Here is a 16,659-nt window from a genome sequence, read left to right as displayed (position 1 = left end):
AGTAAGCAGTGGGGTAGATAGCAGGGGCCAAATCACATCTCCTTGTAGTTTATGGGTAGGAAATTTATGGGTTTATTCTAACTGCAGTGGAAATTGGAGAGCTTTATGCAGGGGACAGACATGATCTCACCATGTTGTGGGTGTAGAATGAGTTGCAGGCAGACAAGAGTAGCAGTGGGAAGATAGGGCAGGAAGCCAGTGAAGCGTCTAGTGGATAGATGAAGTAGGCTGGGACCCAAGGGTGGCAGGGGACAGAGAAAGAGGTGTGTGTGCGTGCCAGGTGTATATTAGAGTTAGGTATGACAGGACTTGGAGAACTGGATGGGAGCTGGGAAGTGAGGTTGAGAAAGGTATCAAGGATAACTTCTAAATTCTGAAAGGCAGAACTGGAGGAATTGTGAAAGACGGGGAGAAGTGGGAAAATTTGGGTTCAGGTTTTGATGGTGATAGGGTCAGGGGAACTGTTTTGGGCATGTTGCATTTCAGCTATGTGTGAGGCTTCCAAAGAAAGAGGTCACTAGGCAGTTGAACACATATGGACCTGCGTACGTACAGTGAACTGAGAAGAGGCGAGGACACGGAGTCATGATGAGAGAGATGTTATGTGGAACCGTGGGAAAGAGTAACTAGGCAGAGGGGGAAGAGTTATGAAAGAAGCCTAGAAATACTTAGATATTTTTTGTTTCAACCATCCATGAAAGCCAAATCATCACGCTTCTATGTAACGGAGTGACAGCATGACTGGGGTTGAGATAATGCTGAAGTACTGCCTTCTGATAAGTCAACTTGATGCAATGACAAAAGTTAGGTAACAGTAGGCAAAGTTGGAATTGGCATTAGAAAACCTTTCAGCAAGTGCTGGGTCACAATAAATGTTTGGTTGCATTTTCTGACAACTGTTGGAAGTTCCAGAGTTAATCCTGTGTTTCAGAAATTGTGGGACTGACCCACGAGCTTGTTGCACAGGTAAGCCATCCTGTTTCTGAAAAGAGGTGGATCACAAAGTGGCCTGTAGGGAAGACCAAATAATTCCCCTAAAAGGATATTTGAGCCACCAGAATAACTTGAATACTTACTCAAATAAGATCCCAGAAATTTGGGTCTTCAAGCATGAAAAAGATCATTTTGGTCTAAAACATAGAATATTGTTGCCACCTGGACTACTTCATCTCAGAGAACCATTGTATGGCATCTGTATAATGTAATTTTGAATACATATATAATGTCACATGTCCTAGGCACATCAGAAAATAATATGCCTAGGATGGCTAGATTGTAAGTTCCCCTCCCTCCCCTTACTCCTCCCCCATGACTTTAGAGGTGATCTACTTAATGGCATTTATTCATCTGGCTTAAATATACACTTACACACTGTACAATAGCTGCGAGACAATTCACAGTAGGGTGTCTTATTTTTTATTTTTTGAGATGGAGTCTCGCTCTGTTGTCCAGGCTGGAGTGCAGTGGTGTGATCTCAGCTCACTGCAACCTCCACCTCCCGGGTTCAAGCAATTCTCCAGCCTCAGCCTCCTGAGTAGCTGGGATTACAGGCACATGCCACCATGCCTGGCTAATTCTTGCATTTTTTAGTAGAGATGGGGTTTCGCCATGTTGGCCAGGCTGGTCTCGAACTGCTGACTTCAAGTGATCGGCTCGCCTCCGCCTCCCAGAGTGCTGGGGTTACAGGTGTGAACCACTGCGCCCAGCCTATAAAAAGTTTTAAGAATAACCATATGATTAATTCCTGCTATACTTCCCTTCCATTGAAAAATGTTTACAAACAATATAAGGTTTCTTGTGGAGTTTTCCAATCTCTCACCAGTCTTTCATTACACGAAACATCTGTTGATGCACTTGAGGATGAATAACCTTTCAATTGTTCTTGCTATTAAGCAGTTCTTTCTGACAGAAATTGGCCAGTATATTTAATTGTTTAAGGCTTTTCCTCAAAACCATATTTTCCTCATAAGCTTGCAATGACTTGGTAAAATCATTATTGCACATTTCAATATAAAGGGCTCCAGATCACCAGAGGAATATGGCAAGACATTTACTGAGCGTGGAGAGAGATCAAACTGGCTGCGGTCACTGGAATGTTCTAGCTCTGCAATCAAATGCTCTACCACTGAGCTATACCCCCAAGGAATGTTCTAGCTCTGAAAGCGTGTAAGTAGAAATTCCTGAGACTAAGGGAAAATTTCAGATACTACAGTTTTCAGGTTATCACTGGAAGTGAAACAAACAACTGCTGAGGCATTGGTGGGGATATATGTTTCTTTTCTTCTTTTCTATTTTTGAGATTTTGTTCTATTTGATCTGAGTGTGTAACTTTATAAATATTTATCTGCCTCTCCCCACCCCCATTTAAAAGTTTTCCAATTTGGAAGTCAGCACTTCCAAACTTTGTGAATATTTACAAACAATGAGAAAGTTCATTAATAGCACAAAGAAAGTTGCCATCAAAATACGTCACAAGAAACAGCGCTCAGGAAGAGGCAGAAATACAGGCATGGATAGTCTCTGGATCCTGTTCTCCATGTTATAACTTGTCATAACAGATATACAACTTGCTATGGTCCTTCTATTTGAAATGAAGTGAAAATATGTACCACTGATATTTTAAACAAACAAAATCAGGTTAATTCAAATAAATATCCTTTATTAAAGAAAAAGAGGAATATTGTTAAAAGCACCAAAACTGTAGGTTGTTACATTGCATGTACAACAAGAGAAAGGTGATTGCAATACTTGGTGTACAAGTACTTAACTCGAAGTCATGAGTGTAAAAAACATGAAATACAAAGCAATACAATTACAATGCAGAAAAGTTGCACTAAAGAGCAAAAGGCAACAGTCAAAACGATTACTGGAGATTTCATGGTATTGCTATAAATGCTTGCTTAGTTTTTCCTCTGTACTTTTAATACTTTAGAATGTTAATTGAACATATTTAAGTATTGTAAATTTGCAAGAGTTGGCATTTACAATACACTGTGCACACTGTCCATTTAATGTAATGGTACTAAAGCCATCCTTACAAGCCAAGCACAATGTGCTAGTGTTTTGCTTCTACCTTTTATAATATTGCACAAAGCTAGTAAATGGTGAATGAGTTTTCCATTAAAATTTTCATTTACCCAGAACCGATAAAAATCATGTCAGTCTCCTTAGCCCTAATGGGCAATTAATTATTCATGCAAAATAATCTGCAGCCTTCCATTTTTCATTAACTACATATTATGGTTTGCACACTTGGAAAGACATATAATACAATGAGAAATTCAATGAAACAATGGAGATTCTGTCAAAGTTAAAGAAGTCAGAAGTCATTGTACGGGTAGCATCATTTACCCCTCTTGGTTCACAAATGAAGGGAAAATGCCACCTAGTGATTATGCAGACTTCTTAAAACCAATATAATTAGTATTGGGAAAAGCTGGAATAATTTGTTACACCCTTTGATACCCACAGAACATGCAAGTAAAAAAAAAAAAAAATCCCCAAATTTCCCTTGTTAAAACAACTCAGTAACCAACATCCATACCTTGTGTTTTCATCTACATATCACTTTTCAAGGTCTTTCCTACCCACCAATAACTCCCCCAAATTTAGCCACTCTTAGTGTGCCTAATTAAAAACAACAAAAAACACCATCAAAAAACAAAACTTTCCCCTAACCCGCAAAACAAATGACGGCTTTGAGATTCAGTGTGAAATAACATTCATCAGTTATTTAACAAGTCAACCTCAGAGGTATTTTCTGTACATGCACCTTACAGTGGCATAATGTCTCTGCAGAAGGGAAGAGACAGTATAAATTTGGAATTCAATCAATTAAATCCTACAATTGCGAAGTTGTACATTTACTGCGGGCAAAACGTAGAAAACTTTACAATAAACACATCTTGAGAATAACCCAATGGGGAAACTTTTCATACATTCACACACACAAACGCACACTCTCGCCGAATCCAGACTCCCTCCCGCCTTTCCAAACCCTTTGCTTACATAACATAGTTTAAGCAACAATATAAACTCACTTTGTAGGAAAACTTAAATTACACTATATCGGATAAAAAATACCATTGCTTCATTTTACAAAGCAATTAAGCAGTGACCCTTCTTAATGTGCTTTAACTAAAGAGCACTTTGCAGCAAAGTTCAGAAATAACTAGTGAATTGTTCAGTAGCACTAAATAGATGCAACATGCTCTAACAGTAAGGTGCTTCCACTTTCTCACCCCTTTTCCATCTGAAATAAATCTTGCTGGTCACTCCTCTAACCATAGCTCTTTTTCTATGCTAAGCAGTAAGTGGGAAATAGAATCTGTTTAAAATGCACACTTAATTTTATGTTATCATTTACATTTAGTGCAATAATTAGGTAAAACTTAAGGTTTCTGCTTTCATTATCAAATGGCTGCATTTTAACAATGTGTCTGCAATGGTTTTCAAATGTCTTACAGCTGTTCATTTTTTACAGGTAACCTGGTAAAGCGTATGAAATTTCAACTCCCTGATAGAGCCCTTAGGGGCCCAATAGTACTTTTTACACATTGGTATCTGATGTTAAGTTTGTAATACTTCAATAATAAAGCTGAAAAAAGAAAACCCAAAAAACCTTGTATTTAGTGAACAAAAAGCTTTGCCTAGGCTAAAAGCATTGACTTAAATTTATACAAACACACTCATGTGACTGTAACTTAAAAACGGTGTCTTAGGGAATGTGTAAAATTAAATTGTATTAATTGTATACTGATCCCATTCCAGAGAGAATGCTGCCCATTAGTTTTTGTTTCACTGATTTAAGAGTTTTAATTCTTAGTGTCTACTATGGCCCAAGTATGCTTTGCAACTTGACACACATTCTGTGGTATAAAGTGGCCATGCCATGTGTTACCAAATATTACTACATAGTTCAACTTTGTGGAAACAATTTTTTTCCTTATTACATAGAGTAAGTGAAAGTGCTGAAAATTATTTTCTGGTTTCGTGTTATGAGAAAAGCTCTACATTTCTATTCCCACTATTACAGCTGTGTCTAGGAGTCTCCTTTTAAAAAGTGCATTACAGAAATATTTCAGTTCCACAATGAAGAATTAAGGAATGATTGTTTTTATGCTGCTCACAAACTCAGTAAGCCTATACAATACAAGCAAAACCATTCTTCATCTTTTAAAAAATCCTCTTTAGCCAGGCATTCCTCATACTGCTGTAATATATACAATGATTTTAAATAATAATTAAGAATACCTTTCCTACACATGCTACATTGGTTATAATTTTGGTTGCATTAGGAGCCATTTGAAATTGACAATCAAGTGGGCAGTAACATTAATCTCAAAATGTCCCAAACTCATTTACTTGTTTTCCCTATTTTAAATGCATTGCAGCTGAGACTAGATTGGCAAATTAACTTCTAAATTGACTCAGCATAAGCAAACAGCTGTTTGTGGATACAGAAATCATATATTAACAGAAATGTGTCAAATATTTTGAAGCACATAAGAAGTACAGGCGAGTTTGGAACTGGAAATGTGAGCATCTACAAGTACCATCATAACTAAATATACACATATTTAGTATCAAGGCCGAAGATCCTCATTTTATTAGAGGCAAGAAGAAAAAACGACATTTAACCAGGCTTACATAATTTTTGTTGGGTTCTGAAGCTACTTTAAAATTAACAGGTGGGTTCCACTGGTAATGTCATCTTGATGGACAAGTAGACCCTAGTTATTTGAAATTTTATTATTATTTGTGAGTAACTCCAAAGGTTTTTGACCTGCAATCATTTGAAATTTTGTAGAAGTAGGAACCTGCACCTTAAGGCAAGGAAATGGATGTGTTGGAAAGTTATTTACAAGAGAATGGGCATAGCTGGCTGCCAACAATACTCTGCTTTAACCTTCTCTTCCAAGTGTGAGGTGACTCTCATGGAGAACTGTAACAGGATGGGTTGAGAGAGTTGTAGATGCATCCATGAGGCTGAGTGGAGTTCTACACACCCTCCACCCTCCACTCTTTGCTAGAGACTTATTATTACAGCACACTCTGGAAGACAGACCACAGGACATATGTATAAAATGAACCTATTTTATAATGGAATCTCGAAAGTAAAAGGGTAGCAAATTCCCTCTCAAGATATGAATGTTCCAGGGTTTTTGGTTAATTTAACACTATATCCGTCTGTATTTTTCTGAATTTGAATAAATGAAAAAAGTGAACAAGCATCCAAAGAACTGGATATATGAAATGTTGACACATGGGTATGTAAAAACTGGATAGCATAAAATTGATACATGATTTTGTAAAGGTTTGCAAATTTGCTTTAACTTTTTCAAATATATTCATATAACCAATCACTCTTTGGGTTAAGAAATATGCTTTAATATTTTACCAAGGGCAAATAGGACACTATCACCACCCCCATGCTGTTGAAGTTTCCATATTACATCTATATTTCTAATCTTCCCAGACAAGATGTGGGAATAGTGTGGGAACTAAAACCAATGTATTATGAAGATGCTGCAGAGAAGCTCCTAGTCTCATCAATAAATGTATTACTAACATTTAAATAAGAGATTGTGTCAGGCTGGGCACAGAGGCTCACGCCTATAATCCCAGCACTTTAGCAGGCCGAGGCCGGCAGACTGCTTGAGTCCAGGAGTTCAAGACCAGCATGGGCAACATGGCAAAACCCTGTCTCTATAAAAAATACAAAAATTAGCTAGGGCATGGTGGCATGTGCCTGTTTTGTTTTGAAATAATAAAAAAATTGTCTTACATAACCTGTTGCCAGAAAATTTTCTCCCTAATTATTTTCAAGAAAACACTTTAAAATAACAAAGGTGTGAGCATTTCTTTTTTTCTCTAGGAATACCAGTTCATATACACTGGGCTTTTGCTCCAGTACTGCTTTCTGGGTTTAGGCCAGATAATTGTCTTAAAAGAAATAAAGTTATTTTTGGTATTTTAGTTCTTAACTCCCTCCACAGAAAGGCCAAGATCTGTCTTATGCAGAATTATATGTACAGGGTACTGTACACTGAGTCCAATGATCTACATATATTCAAGCCCACAACAATCCTGCTAAAAATCCGGAACATATAAATGTGTCCTTCAGGACTCCATCACAGCCAAAATCAGCACCTAAAGCTGTGTATAAGTTTAAAATTTTAGTGACGATAACAAAGGCATTCTCCCAAAATTCCATTCAGTGCATGTGAAGATGGTGAAATGCCAGCCATGGAGACTTGTCTCTACTTTCTATCTTTGTAGAGCACATGCTTTTCACTGTGGAGCATAAAAATAAAAACTTAAAATGGTGGTTTGTAAAAAGAGTTAAGATCTGCATCCCTATTATTGAATCTTGATTTTTGATTCTCAATAGGAAAGTCATGTCAGTTATAGCAATCAAGCAATAATTCAAACAAAATAAAAATAATTTGAAATATTATCAAAGTATTGCCTTCCATAAACAAGGATGCGCATAAAATTCAAACTATTATAAATTCAAGAAATATGAAGAGTGATTTAAAAGCATGGAAACTTCAAAACCTTACAAAGTATAAGACTCCTAAAAATATGCCATGTTAAAATGTTTCATGTTGTGAACATATTAATAGATGTATCTCCATAAATGCAGCTTTTCAGATGTTGCTGAACATCTTTATGAAAAATCCTTTGGATATGAGTAATGTGGACATTTTAGGTGTATTTCCATCTGATTTTAATGCCTGACTTACAGCTATCATGATAAACTTTCTCAGAGTATCACAGTATTTAATATAAGCTGATATGGAAGAAGCTATTTTTTCAGATGACTTTTCCGTGCACTGAAAGATGGTTCTCAAAGCAGTCCCAATACAGCTCACAGTAGATCTCTGTCAACCCAGTGTTCTTCCAACTTACAGCAAGCCCTAGCTTAACTGGCCATTACAAGGATGTAAATACGTGGATGGAAGGAGAATGTGCTTAAAAAACAGAAATCCAGAAGGCCTTTTCTTCATTGCAGTCAGGAACATTGCACATGTAAAATTCATGTTAACCATCACCTATTGGAACAACTGGAAAGTGATAACCTGCCAATTGTGCTTCCTTTCTTCACACCACTGAACCAATGCATTTTGGATCTAATGTTATCCAACTGAGGAACCAAGTGCTTAAACTGTTATTTTCCAAAAGAATCAGAACCAATCTTGAATGATATTTTTCTTCTGTTATGTCACCTGTTTACAAACAAAATAATACAGACCATTAAAAAAAGATGACCCTTTAAAGATACAGTGTATTTACGTTCCCTCAAAAAGTGTAAAAAAGACATTTTTTACAAAAGGCCATGACTGTATTCTTAAAGCAGTAAAAATGAAAACAAAATAATCTAAATACAGATTTTGATCACTTTTAAAAGACTATTAGATTTTCATTTTTATTATTTTTACTCTAACACTGTATCAAAACTATATACTAAAAAGGTAAATTCAGTCTAAACTATTTGTTCCATAAACTGCTAGTAGAGTAAGAACAATTAAATGGTGTCTTCAAAATGCAGTAGAAACTGTTTTTGTTAGATTAACATTTAGAGGACAGGATTAACACCAGTCTTTAAATGGATACTTCACCCGGGCATTTTATTGAAAAGTGTTGTGCTTAAGATCTATGGGGCTTACCCAAAGCACGGGAGCATTTATATAAAAGACATATTCATCAGATAAAAGCTGACAGGAACATGAATAAAGTACCAACTTAATACAGTTTTGCATTTTCTAATACTGTAGCTACATGTGGCTAATGAACACTTGATATGTGTCTAGTGTGACTGATTTAGTTTGATTTAAATCCAGTTTGATTTAAAAATCTAAAACAGTAAACAGTATTTTTCCATTAAATACAATTTTACTGTTTTGGTAGGACATTTCTCATTAAGTATCAGATACTTAGCATTCAAATTGAGATGTGCTACTAGTATATATAAAACATACACTGAATTTTGAAGACTTTGTGAAAAAAAGAAATAAAAAGCAATGTCCTTAGTTTTTAATGCTGATTATGTGTTGAAGGATACTACTTTGGCTACATTGTGTCAAATAAAATATTACAAACATCAGTTTCACATGTTCCTTTTCATTTTTGATGTGACTATTAGACATTTTTAAATTACATGTCTCAAACTATATTTCTTTTGAACTGCATTGCTATAGTTACTTTAGAAGACTACTACAGGGGCCCAGCACAGTGGCTCACGCCGGTAATCCCAGCACTTTGGGAGGCTGAGGAGGGTGGATCAGTTGAGGTCAGGAGTTCGAGACCGATCTGGCCAACATGGTGAAACCCCTCTCTACTAAAACTTCAAAAAAATTAGCTGGGCATGGTGGTGCGCCTGTAATCCCAGCTTGAACCCGGGAGATGGAGATTGCAGTGAGCCAATACGGCGCCAATGCACTCCAGCCTGGCTGACACAGTGAGACTCTATCTCAAAAAAAAAAAAAAAAAAGACTCTCACAGGAAACAAACTAGAAGCTTATTTATTTATTGAGACAGGTTTCCTCCTGCCTCAGCCTCCCAAGTAGCTAGGACTACAGGTGTGAGCCACCACGCCCAGCTACTTTTTGTATTTTTAGTGGAGATGTGTTTTGTCATGTTGCCCAGGCTAGTCTTGAATTCCTGGGCTCAAGTGATCCACCCACCCCCAGCCTCCTGAAGTACTGCAGAATTACAGGCCTGAAACTTAAAAGTTCACACCCAGCCTGAAACTTATTTTAAATCTCTATGTAATTACACACATTTTAAGAAATTTCCTTGAGCATGACTATGGCTATCTCTGGAAAGAGAAGAGTTTCAGAGGGGAACGAACAAGGCAGAACAAGGGACCTTCATTACCTACTTTATGAATATTCAAGAAATCAGCTCTTAAAAGTATGTAAGTACATTAATGACAAAATCTATAATCAAGAAATATGGCCAGGCACAGTGGCTCACACCTGTAACCCCAGCGCTTAGGGAGGCAGAAGCAGGTGGATCACCTGAGATCAGGAGTTCGAGACCAGCCTGGCCAACATGGTGAAACCCCGTCTCTACAAAAATACAAAAATTAGCTGGGAGTGGTAACACACGCCTATAATCCCAGCTACTCGGGAGGGTGAGGCAGGAGAATCACTTGAATCATGAGGCACAGGTTGCAGTGAGTCGAGATCACACCACTGCACTCCAGCTTGGGCAGCAAGAGTGAAACTCAGTCTCGAAGAAAGGAAAAAAAAAAAAAAAAAGGAATCTATAATAAATTAATGGGAAATACAAATTGCGGTAAAGCCTTCTTAGCCATTTGTAAATAAAAAGTTCACAGACTTTTAGTCTCCATGATCACAAAGTAGTGATACACAGCTACTTCATCACTGCCTCATCAGTCCATACTAGTCTATGGTTTGCTTCTGGGGTAGCACACATTCAGTAAAGGGAGACTGCAAACTTCCAAGCTCATATATTTTCTAAGTGTTTCACTCTCAACATTGTACCACATATTCCAGCCATCAACCATCTCCCACACCCCCGAAAAAAGTTTTAAGCAATTTTCAAAGTGTATACACCATGCACCATGTTCTTAACATCTGATACTAAGGCTAAATTAGTAGCCAGAAGCTATGAGTAACATCCCAGTCACTTGAGTATACAAAATGCTGATGCAATGTCTAGGATTAGGCAGGATATGGTGGGATGGGAGGAGACAGACAAGGATAGGCTGACTTGAGCAGCTGCTGGTGTGCTGTGAATGGGCCACTGTGGACCATCTGTAATGAAAGAGCTAAACACACATTTATGTGAAGGTCCAGCTGTGGAATTAGTCAGTGCAAAGATGGTAGTTTTAGGCACAAGCTTAAGCAGCTTCCTGAGAAGCTACAGCAGAAGGAGACAACACATGGTAGCAAGAACTGTAAAGTGGGAGACAACCTACAAATATCCACTATGGAAAAGATTCCCAGTTAGACATACCTGAGAGTCTAGACATTCACAAACTGATATGCATCTCTCTCTCTCTCTCTATATATATATATATTCCTTTACAAAGCATAGTGGACATATGTACAAGCAAAAATAACTCGAAGTTACTTTGGGATCCAAGAACAGTAAGTCATACAAAGTGACTGTTACATGTAACTGTATACATAATAGGAAAAAAAGCAGGATAATGCTACTACTGAATGTTGGCTGAATCATGGTGAATTTAATATTACCCTTTTTAAGTTATTGATGGATGCAGATGCTGATGGGGGGGTAGAGTGGAGAGGTACTACAGGAATATTTACCTAATGAACCCATACCCAAAGGAACAGGTGAAACTGCTTTCAGTAATATTTTACCTAATATAACTAATAGAATCTTTCAGTATGTAATCAATTGTTTAACAACTGACATACATTACATTTTTATATTATGTCTTCAAAATCCAGATGTGTACTTGCATATACATTAGATCTACTCAGAATTCTTTTTTTTGGGCCAGGCATGGTGGCTCACACCTGTAATCCCAGCACTTTGGGAGGCTGAGGTGGGTAGATCATTTGAGGTCAGGAGTTCGAGACTAGCCTGGCCAAGATGGTGAAACCCTATCTCTACTAAAAATACAAAAAAAAAAAAAAAATGAGCCGGGCGTCATGGCAGTCGCCTGTAATCCCAGCTACTCAGGAGGCTGAGGCACAAGATTCACTTGAACCCAGGAGGTGGAGCTTGCAGTGAGCTGAGATCGTGTCACTGCACTCCAGCCTGGGTGAGAGAGTGAAACCCTGTCAAAAAAAGATTTTTTTTTCTTTGTTGTTCTACTCAGAATTCTTAAGTCAAGGACAGAATGTCCATTTTTAATAAGCTCCCCAAGTTAATTCTTATGATCAAACATGTTTTAAGAATTATTATGCTAATCGGGGTAACCATAGGGAGACCCTGTCTCTACAAAGAAATTAAAAAATTAGCCCGGCATGGTGGCATGTGTCTGGAGTCCCAGCTACTTGGGATGCTTGATCCCAGAAGGTTGAGGCTGCAGTGAGCCATGAACGTGCCACTGCACTCCAGCCTGAGCAACAGAGGGAGACTCTGTCTCTAAAATAAAAAAAGAAATTCAACAAAAATAATTCACAGGGCTAACACATGAATTAATTATTCCTTTACTTATTCCCTTCTAGGACTCAAGTCTTCCCTACTTTGGTGAAAGTTTGAAGCCTAGAGAAACATATTCCATCAAGAAAGAATAATAATTAATACAACATGTTTGTACACTCTATAAATTTTATACAAATTACAACATTTCAGTTACCATCATTATAAATTTGATATACTGTTTAATTTATACCATGTTATCTTTACTGTTTCTATATATTTGGTGTAATCTGTGCCATATTACTCTATAATTAGCTTATTAAAATGTAGTAGACTATAGCTCTCTATTATATTAGGAGAATGCTACATGTGTAACCAAAGAGAATCTTAATGTGTACAGGAGTATTCATTAGATATGTAGATAATTTTTATATATTAATGATACCTGCAAATTTGTCTAGATAATACAGTAACTGTGACAATAAGTAGTTTTTTCAGGGTTTAGAAAGTTAAATAATCAGACAATGCAACAATTTTTCCAGATTGATCTTAGAAAACTCCTTTGAGGTCAGCTAACATGACATCAAAATTCAGTGTGCATAACAGTTTGTTACTGAAATACTTTGTCAGAAAAGCCTTTTCATTTAAAAAAAAAAATTGATTGATTTCTTTTTACAGACAGGGGTATCGCTATATTGCCCAGGCTGGATTTGAATGCCTGGGCTCAAGAGATCCTCATGCCTCAACCTCTGAGTAACTGGGACTACAGAAGCGAACCATTGAACCTGGAAAGCCTTTTTTTTTTTAGACTGAGTCTCACTCTGTTGCCCAGGGCAGTGGCATAATCTCAGCTCACTGCAACCTCTGCCTCCTGGGTTCAAGCGATTCTCTTGCCTCAGCCTGTCGAGTAACTGGGATTACAGATGCTCGCCACCATGCCCGGCTAATTTTTATATTTTTAGTAGAGAAGAGGTTTCACCATGTTGGCCAGGCTAGTCTTGAACTCCTGACCTCAAGTGATCTGCCTGCTTCAGCCTTCCAAGGCGCTAGGACTACAGGTGTGAGCCACCGTGCCAGGCCCTTTTCTGTTTTTTAGGGCAAGAATGAGACTGTCACTTTACTTGCAATTACAGCTGTAGAGCAGAAATTTTTAATGAGGAGGGCATTTTTAAAAATAGTATTTATATAGCAATAATCATTAAAAAGTTATCTTAAGTTTCTAGAAACTACAGAATTAAGTAAAACCTGAAGTTCATAAATTTGTGATCCATGCTAAAATTGGGTTATAAAACAAACAATATGCCTCAGGCTCAATAAAAAATACCCCAAACCTCATCATCCAATATAAAACCTGTATTACTGAATGCTACTAAAGACAATAAGGCCGTTTACTTGTTAGTTCTCCCAGTCTGTGCAAGGCAAAGCCTCCTCTTCATCCTCTGACTCTGGGGATGCTTCTTTAATTCTTCTAAGAGCTTCATGGATGCTCCGTGTTAGAGGGTCTGTATCGGGTAGAAGTGTGAAGGATTCTCTCAAAACATCCTTCTGTACCTTCTTCAATTTTACCCCTTTCCTTATTTGTGCCAAGATATTATTACTATCATCTTCATCAGGAAAAGGAGGCAGAGTTCGCTGTTCAACCTTTTTCAGATGAAAACTACCACGCTTCAAGGAGGCTAGCACCTCATCCATGGGTGAGCTCACTTTGGAAAATGAAACAGAACAGTATTACAGTTAGGACTGCACTTAATTAGAATGAAACTGTATAACCTCTACTGTTTGCAACTGTGAAAGCACAGGACGCTGAAACACCATCCGCAAAATGGATCATGAAATGTGTGCAGAAGGTGATCAGAACACAAGGGATCCTAATTATCCTTCTTTTTAGAAAATCCCAAGACCCAATCCATGGTGGGTACTATTGGTATTCCTATCATTTCCTACATAAGAGAAGTGACCAGATTGGGAACTGGGAGGTGGTCTTAGTAGTATTATGGGTGTGATTCCCAAAGGATTTCCATATTGCAGTTGCTCCACCCAAATTCAGAGTGATTGGGTTACACATTTTTAAAAATTAATTTTTGTTTACTATGGAGACTGTGCTTTTTTCATTTAGTTGTTTTACATGTGAAATCCTACTCAGATTACATCAAGAAATGTTTTATAGAATGGTCTTTCAGGTTAAAATGTAATATACAAGTAATATGTAATATTTATATAATGTTCTCCCCATGCAAAATGCAAATTCCTTAAAGGCAAAAGGCAAGGGTTATTCTCTGCTCTTTTCAGAAATAATTTTATTTGTGCTTGAATCTCTCATAACAAAAAAAATTAGAAAAAAAAATAGTAACCTTATTGAGGCACATCTGTCACGTTGTAAGTTGAACAGATTACTCCCTATTCTTCTTTGCTTCTTTATACAAATACACAAAAGTCCTCAACAAATGTATGAACAAATGTTACATGATCCTGCCAATGTCTTCCCTGTGGTGACAGTCCTTACCAGATATCTTACCCTTTCTGATATGAGTATTTTAAAAAAAATCTCAGGTTTAAAATCAAAATTTTTTCCCTAACACAAAAGGAGCCACCCATTATACATTACCAAACATGAATGTATCACTTTAGAAGATCTGTTTTTAAAACATGCCTAACAGCCCAAGAAGGCATACATTTCTGTGTACTTTATGCATTTGTGGATGTGGGTTACTAAGAATTCTCCTCTAGTGTGACTTTGAAAACCTGTTTACTATCAAATAATGTTCAAAAAATAAAGTGTTTTAAGCTTTGCAACGTCAAAAAATATAGTTTTTTACTATGCCTGATGTCATACAACAGATGGACCATGAAAATATCTTGACGTACCTCTCCTCCTCTGCAAACCTTCAGCAGTCTTTCTGAGCTTCTTCCGTGCACTGACCAGCTGGCTGCTGTCAAAGAGGTGTGCTGAGGGGGCACTGGCTGACTTTGGGATCCTCTTCTCATTCCCCTCCTTTCTAGGCAGATCTTTCTCCAGTGTCTCTAGGCCACTGTCCTTAGCAACAGGCAGAGGTGGTGGTGGGGGGGGTGGGGGAGGGGGAGGAGGTGGGGGAGGTGGTGGTGTTGGAGGAAGAGGGGATGGGAGTGGATTTATGGTAACAGAACATGGTTCGAGGTTGTTATTCAAAAGTGGAAGAGATATAGGGGGAGACAGTTCACAGGTAACACCACTGAGAGGTAATGAGGTGGCTTCAAGTTGTGTTAATGAAGTATCTTCAAGTTGTACAAGGCTCTGGGGTTCTGTTGTCTGTGATGGCCCATGCTTGACTCTTCCTTCTCCCACCTCTTCAGTTTGCTCTTCTACCTGTAACACACTTGGTAGAGAGTCACAGTGATCCTCTTGGAGAACAGGACTTGCTGCACCTTTTCTTCTTGCATGAGCTAGTCGTAATCTGGTTGATTTAAGTATGACTTGCCCAGGATACCTCTAAAATATCAGAAGTTATTGGAACTGGTTAAATGTTATTGAAACAATTTATGAGCACATGCCTATTTATTTTCTCCTTCAAATAAAAGATGTTATGTGGCCGGGTATGGTGGCTCACGCCTGTAATCCCAGCACTTTGGGAGGCCGAGGTGGGTGGATCATCTAAGATCAGGAGTTTGAGACCAGCCTGGCCGACATGGTGAAACCCCGTCTCTACTAAAAATACAAAAATTAGCTGGGTGTGGTGGCAGGCACCCGTAGTCCCAGCTACTCAGGAGGCTGAGGTAGGAGAATTGCTTGAACCCGGGAGGCGCAAGTTGCAGTGAGCTGAGATTGTGCCACCGCACTCCAGCCTGAGTGACAGAGCGAGATTCCATCTCAAAAATGTTATGTTGGCTTATTGGTTATTTCACCCTTAAAGTTATACAGAAAATCCGAAAGTACCTAATAGCTTACAAACAATTATGAATTTATTATTTGCCTATCAAATTCCATGATTAATTCAAATATTCAAAATTATGATTAAAAAAAGATTTTTAGTGAATAAAACTACTAAATGTATAAAACACATAGCATGTAAAATGCAAAACATAAGTGATGTCAAATGTATAAATGCTACTGGTATGCAAAAAGTTTCCTATGTTTTCAAATGCACACACGAGAAAATTAAAATATTCTTTAACAGGTTACTTGGCAGTTTTAAAAAGCTCCAACAACTATATATCCATTTTATGACAGAATAAAGAGAGAATTACATTTTTTTTCAGTACTTACTGGTAGAACTCTTATACATATTTTTTTTTTTTTTGAGACAGGGTCTCACTCTGTTGCCCAGACTGGAGTGCAGTGGTACGATCACAGCTCACTGCAGCCATGACCTCCCTGGCTCAGGTAATCCTCCCACTTCAGCCACCCAAATGGCCGGAACCACAGGCATGTTCCACCATGCCAGGCTAATTTGTATAGAGACAGGGTTTCGCCATGTTACCCAGGCTGGTCTTGAACTCCCTGGCTCAAGCAATCCACCTGCCTCAGCCTCATAAAGTGCTGGGATTACAGGCGTGAGCCACATTTACTTAATAACAAGTCTTATCCCCTGCCTCACC

The 16,659-nt window shown here is 37.9% G+C and overlaps 1 protein-coding gene across 2 annotated transcripts in view; it reads right to left on the bottom strand.

Annotated features, from left to right (window-relative positions):
• Window positions 1–2,638: 2,638 nt before the first annotated feature.
• The window catches only part of JMY (junction mediating and regulatory protein, p53 cofactor), a 94,132-nt gene continuing 80,111 nt past the window's right edge, over window positions 2,639–16,659 (bottom strand). For both annotated transcript variants that reach the window (XM_054489738.2, XM_063665426.1), the window contains 3 exons: window positions 14,953–15,553; window positions 13,480–13,790; window positions 2,639–8,231 (listed from right to left, as the gene is read on the bottom strand). In XM_054489738.2, coding sequence (XP_054345713.1) covers window positions 13,483–13,790; window positions 14,953–15,553 — 909 coding nt within the window. In that variant the 3' untranslated portion in view covers window positions 2,639–8,231; window positions 13,480–13,482. The remainder of the gene's footprint in view (window positions 8,232–13,479; window positions 13,791–14,952; window positions 15,554–16,659) is intronic.

Source organism: Pongo pygmaeus, chromosome 4, assembly GCF_028885625.2.
Source record: "Pongo pygmaeus isolate AG05252 chromosome 4, NHGRI_mPonPyg2-v2.0_pri, whole genome shotgun sequence".
Classification (NCBI taxonomy): Eukaryota; Metazoa; Chordata; class Mammalia; order Primates; family Hominidae; genus Pongo; species Pongo pygmaeus.
This window is presented reverse-complemented; position numbering and strand designations above follow the sequence as displayed.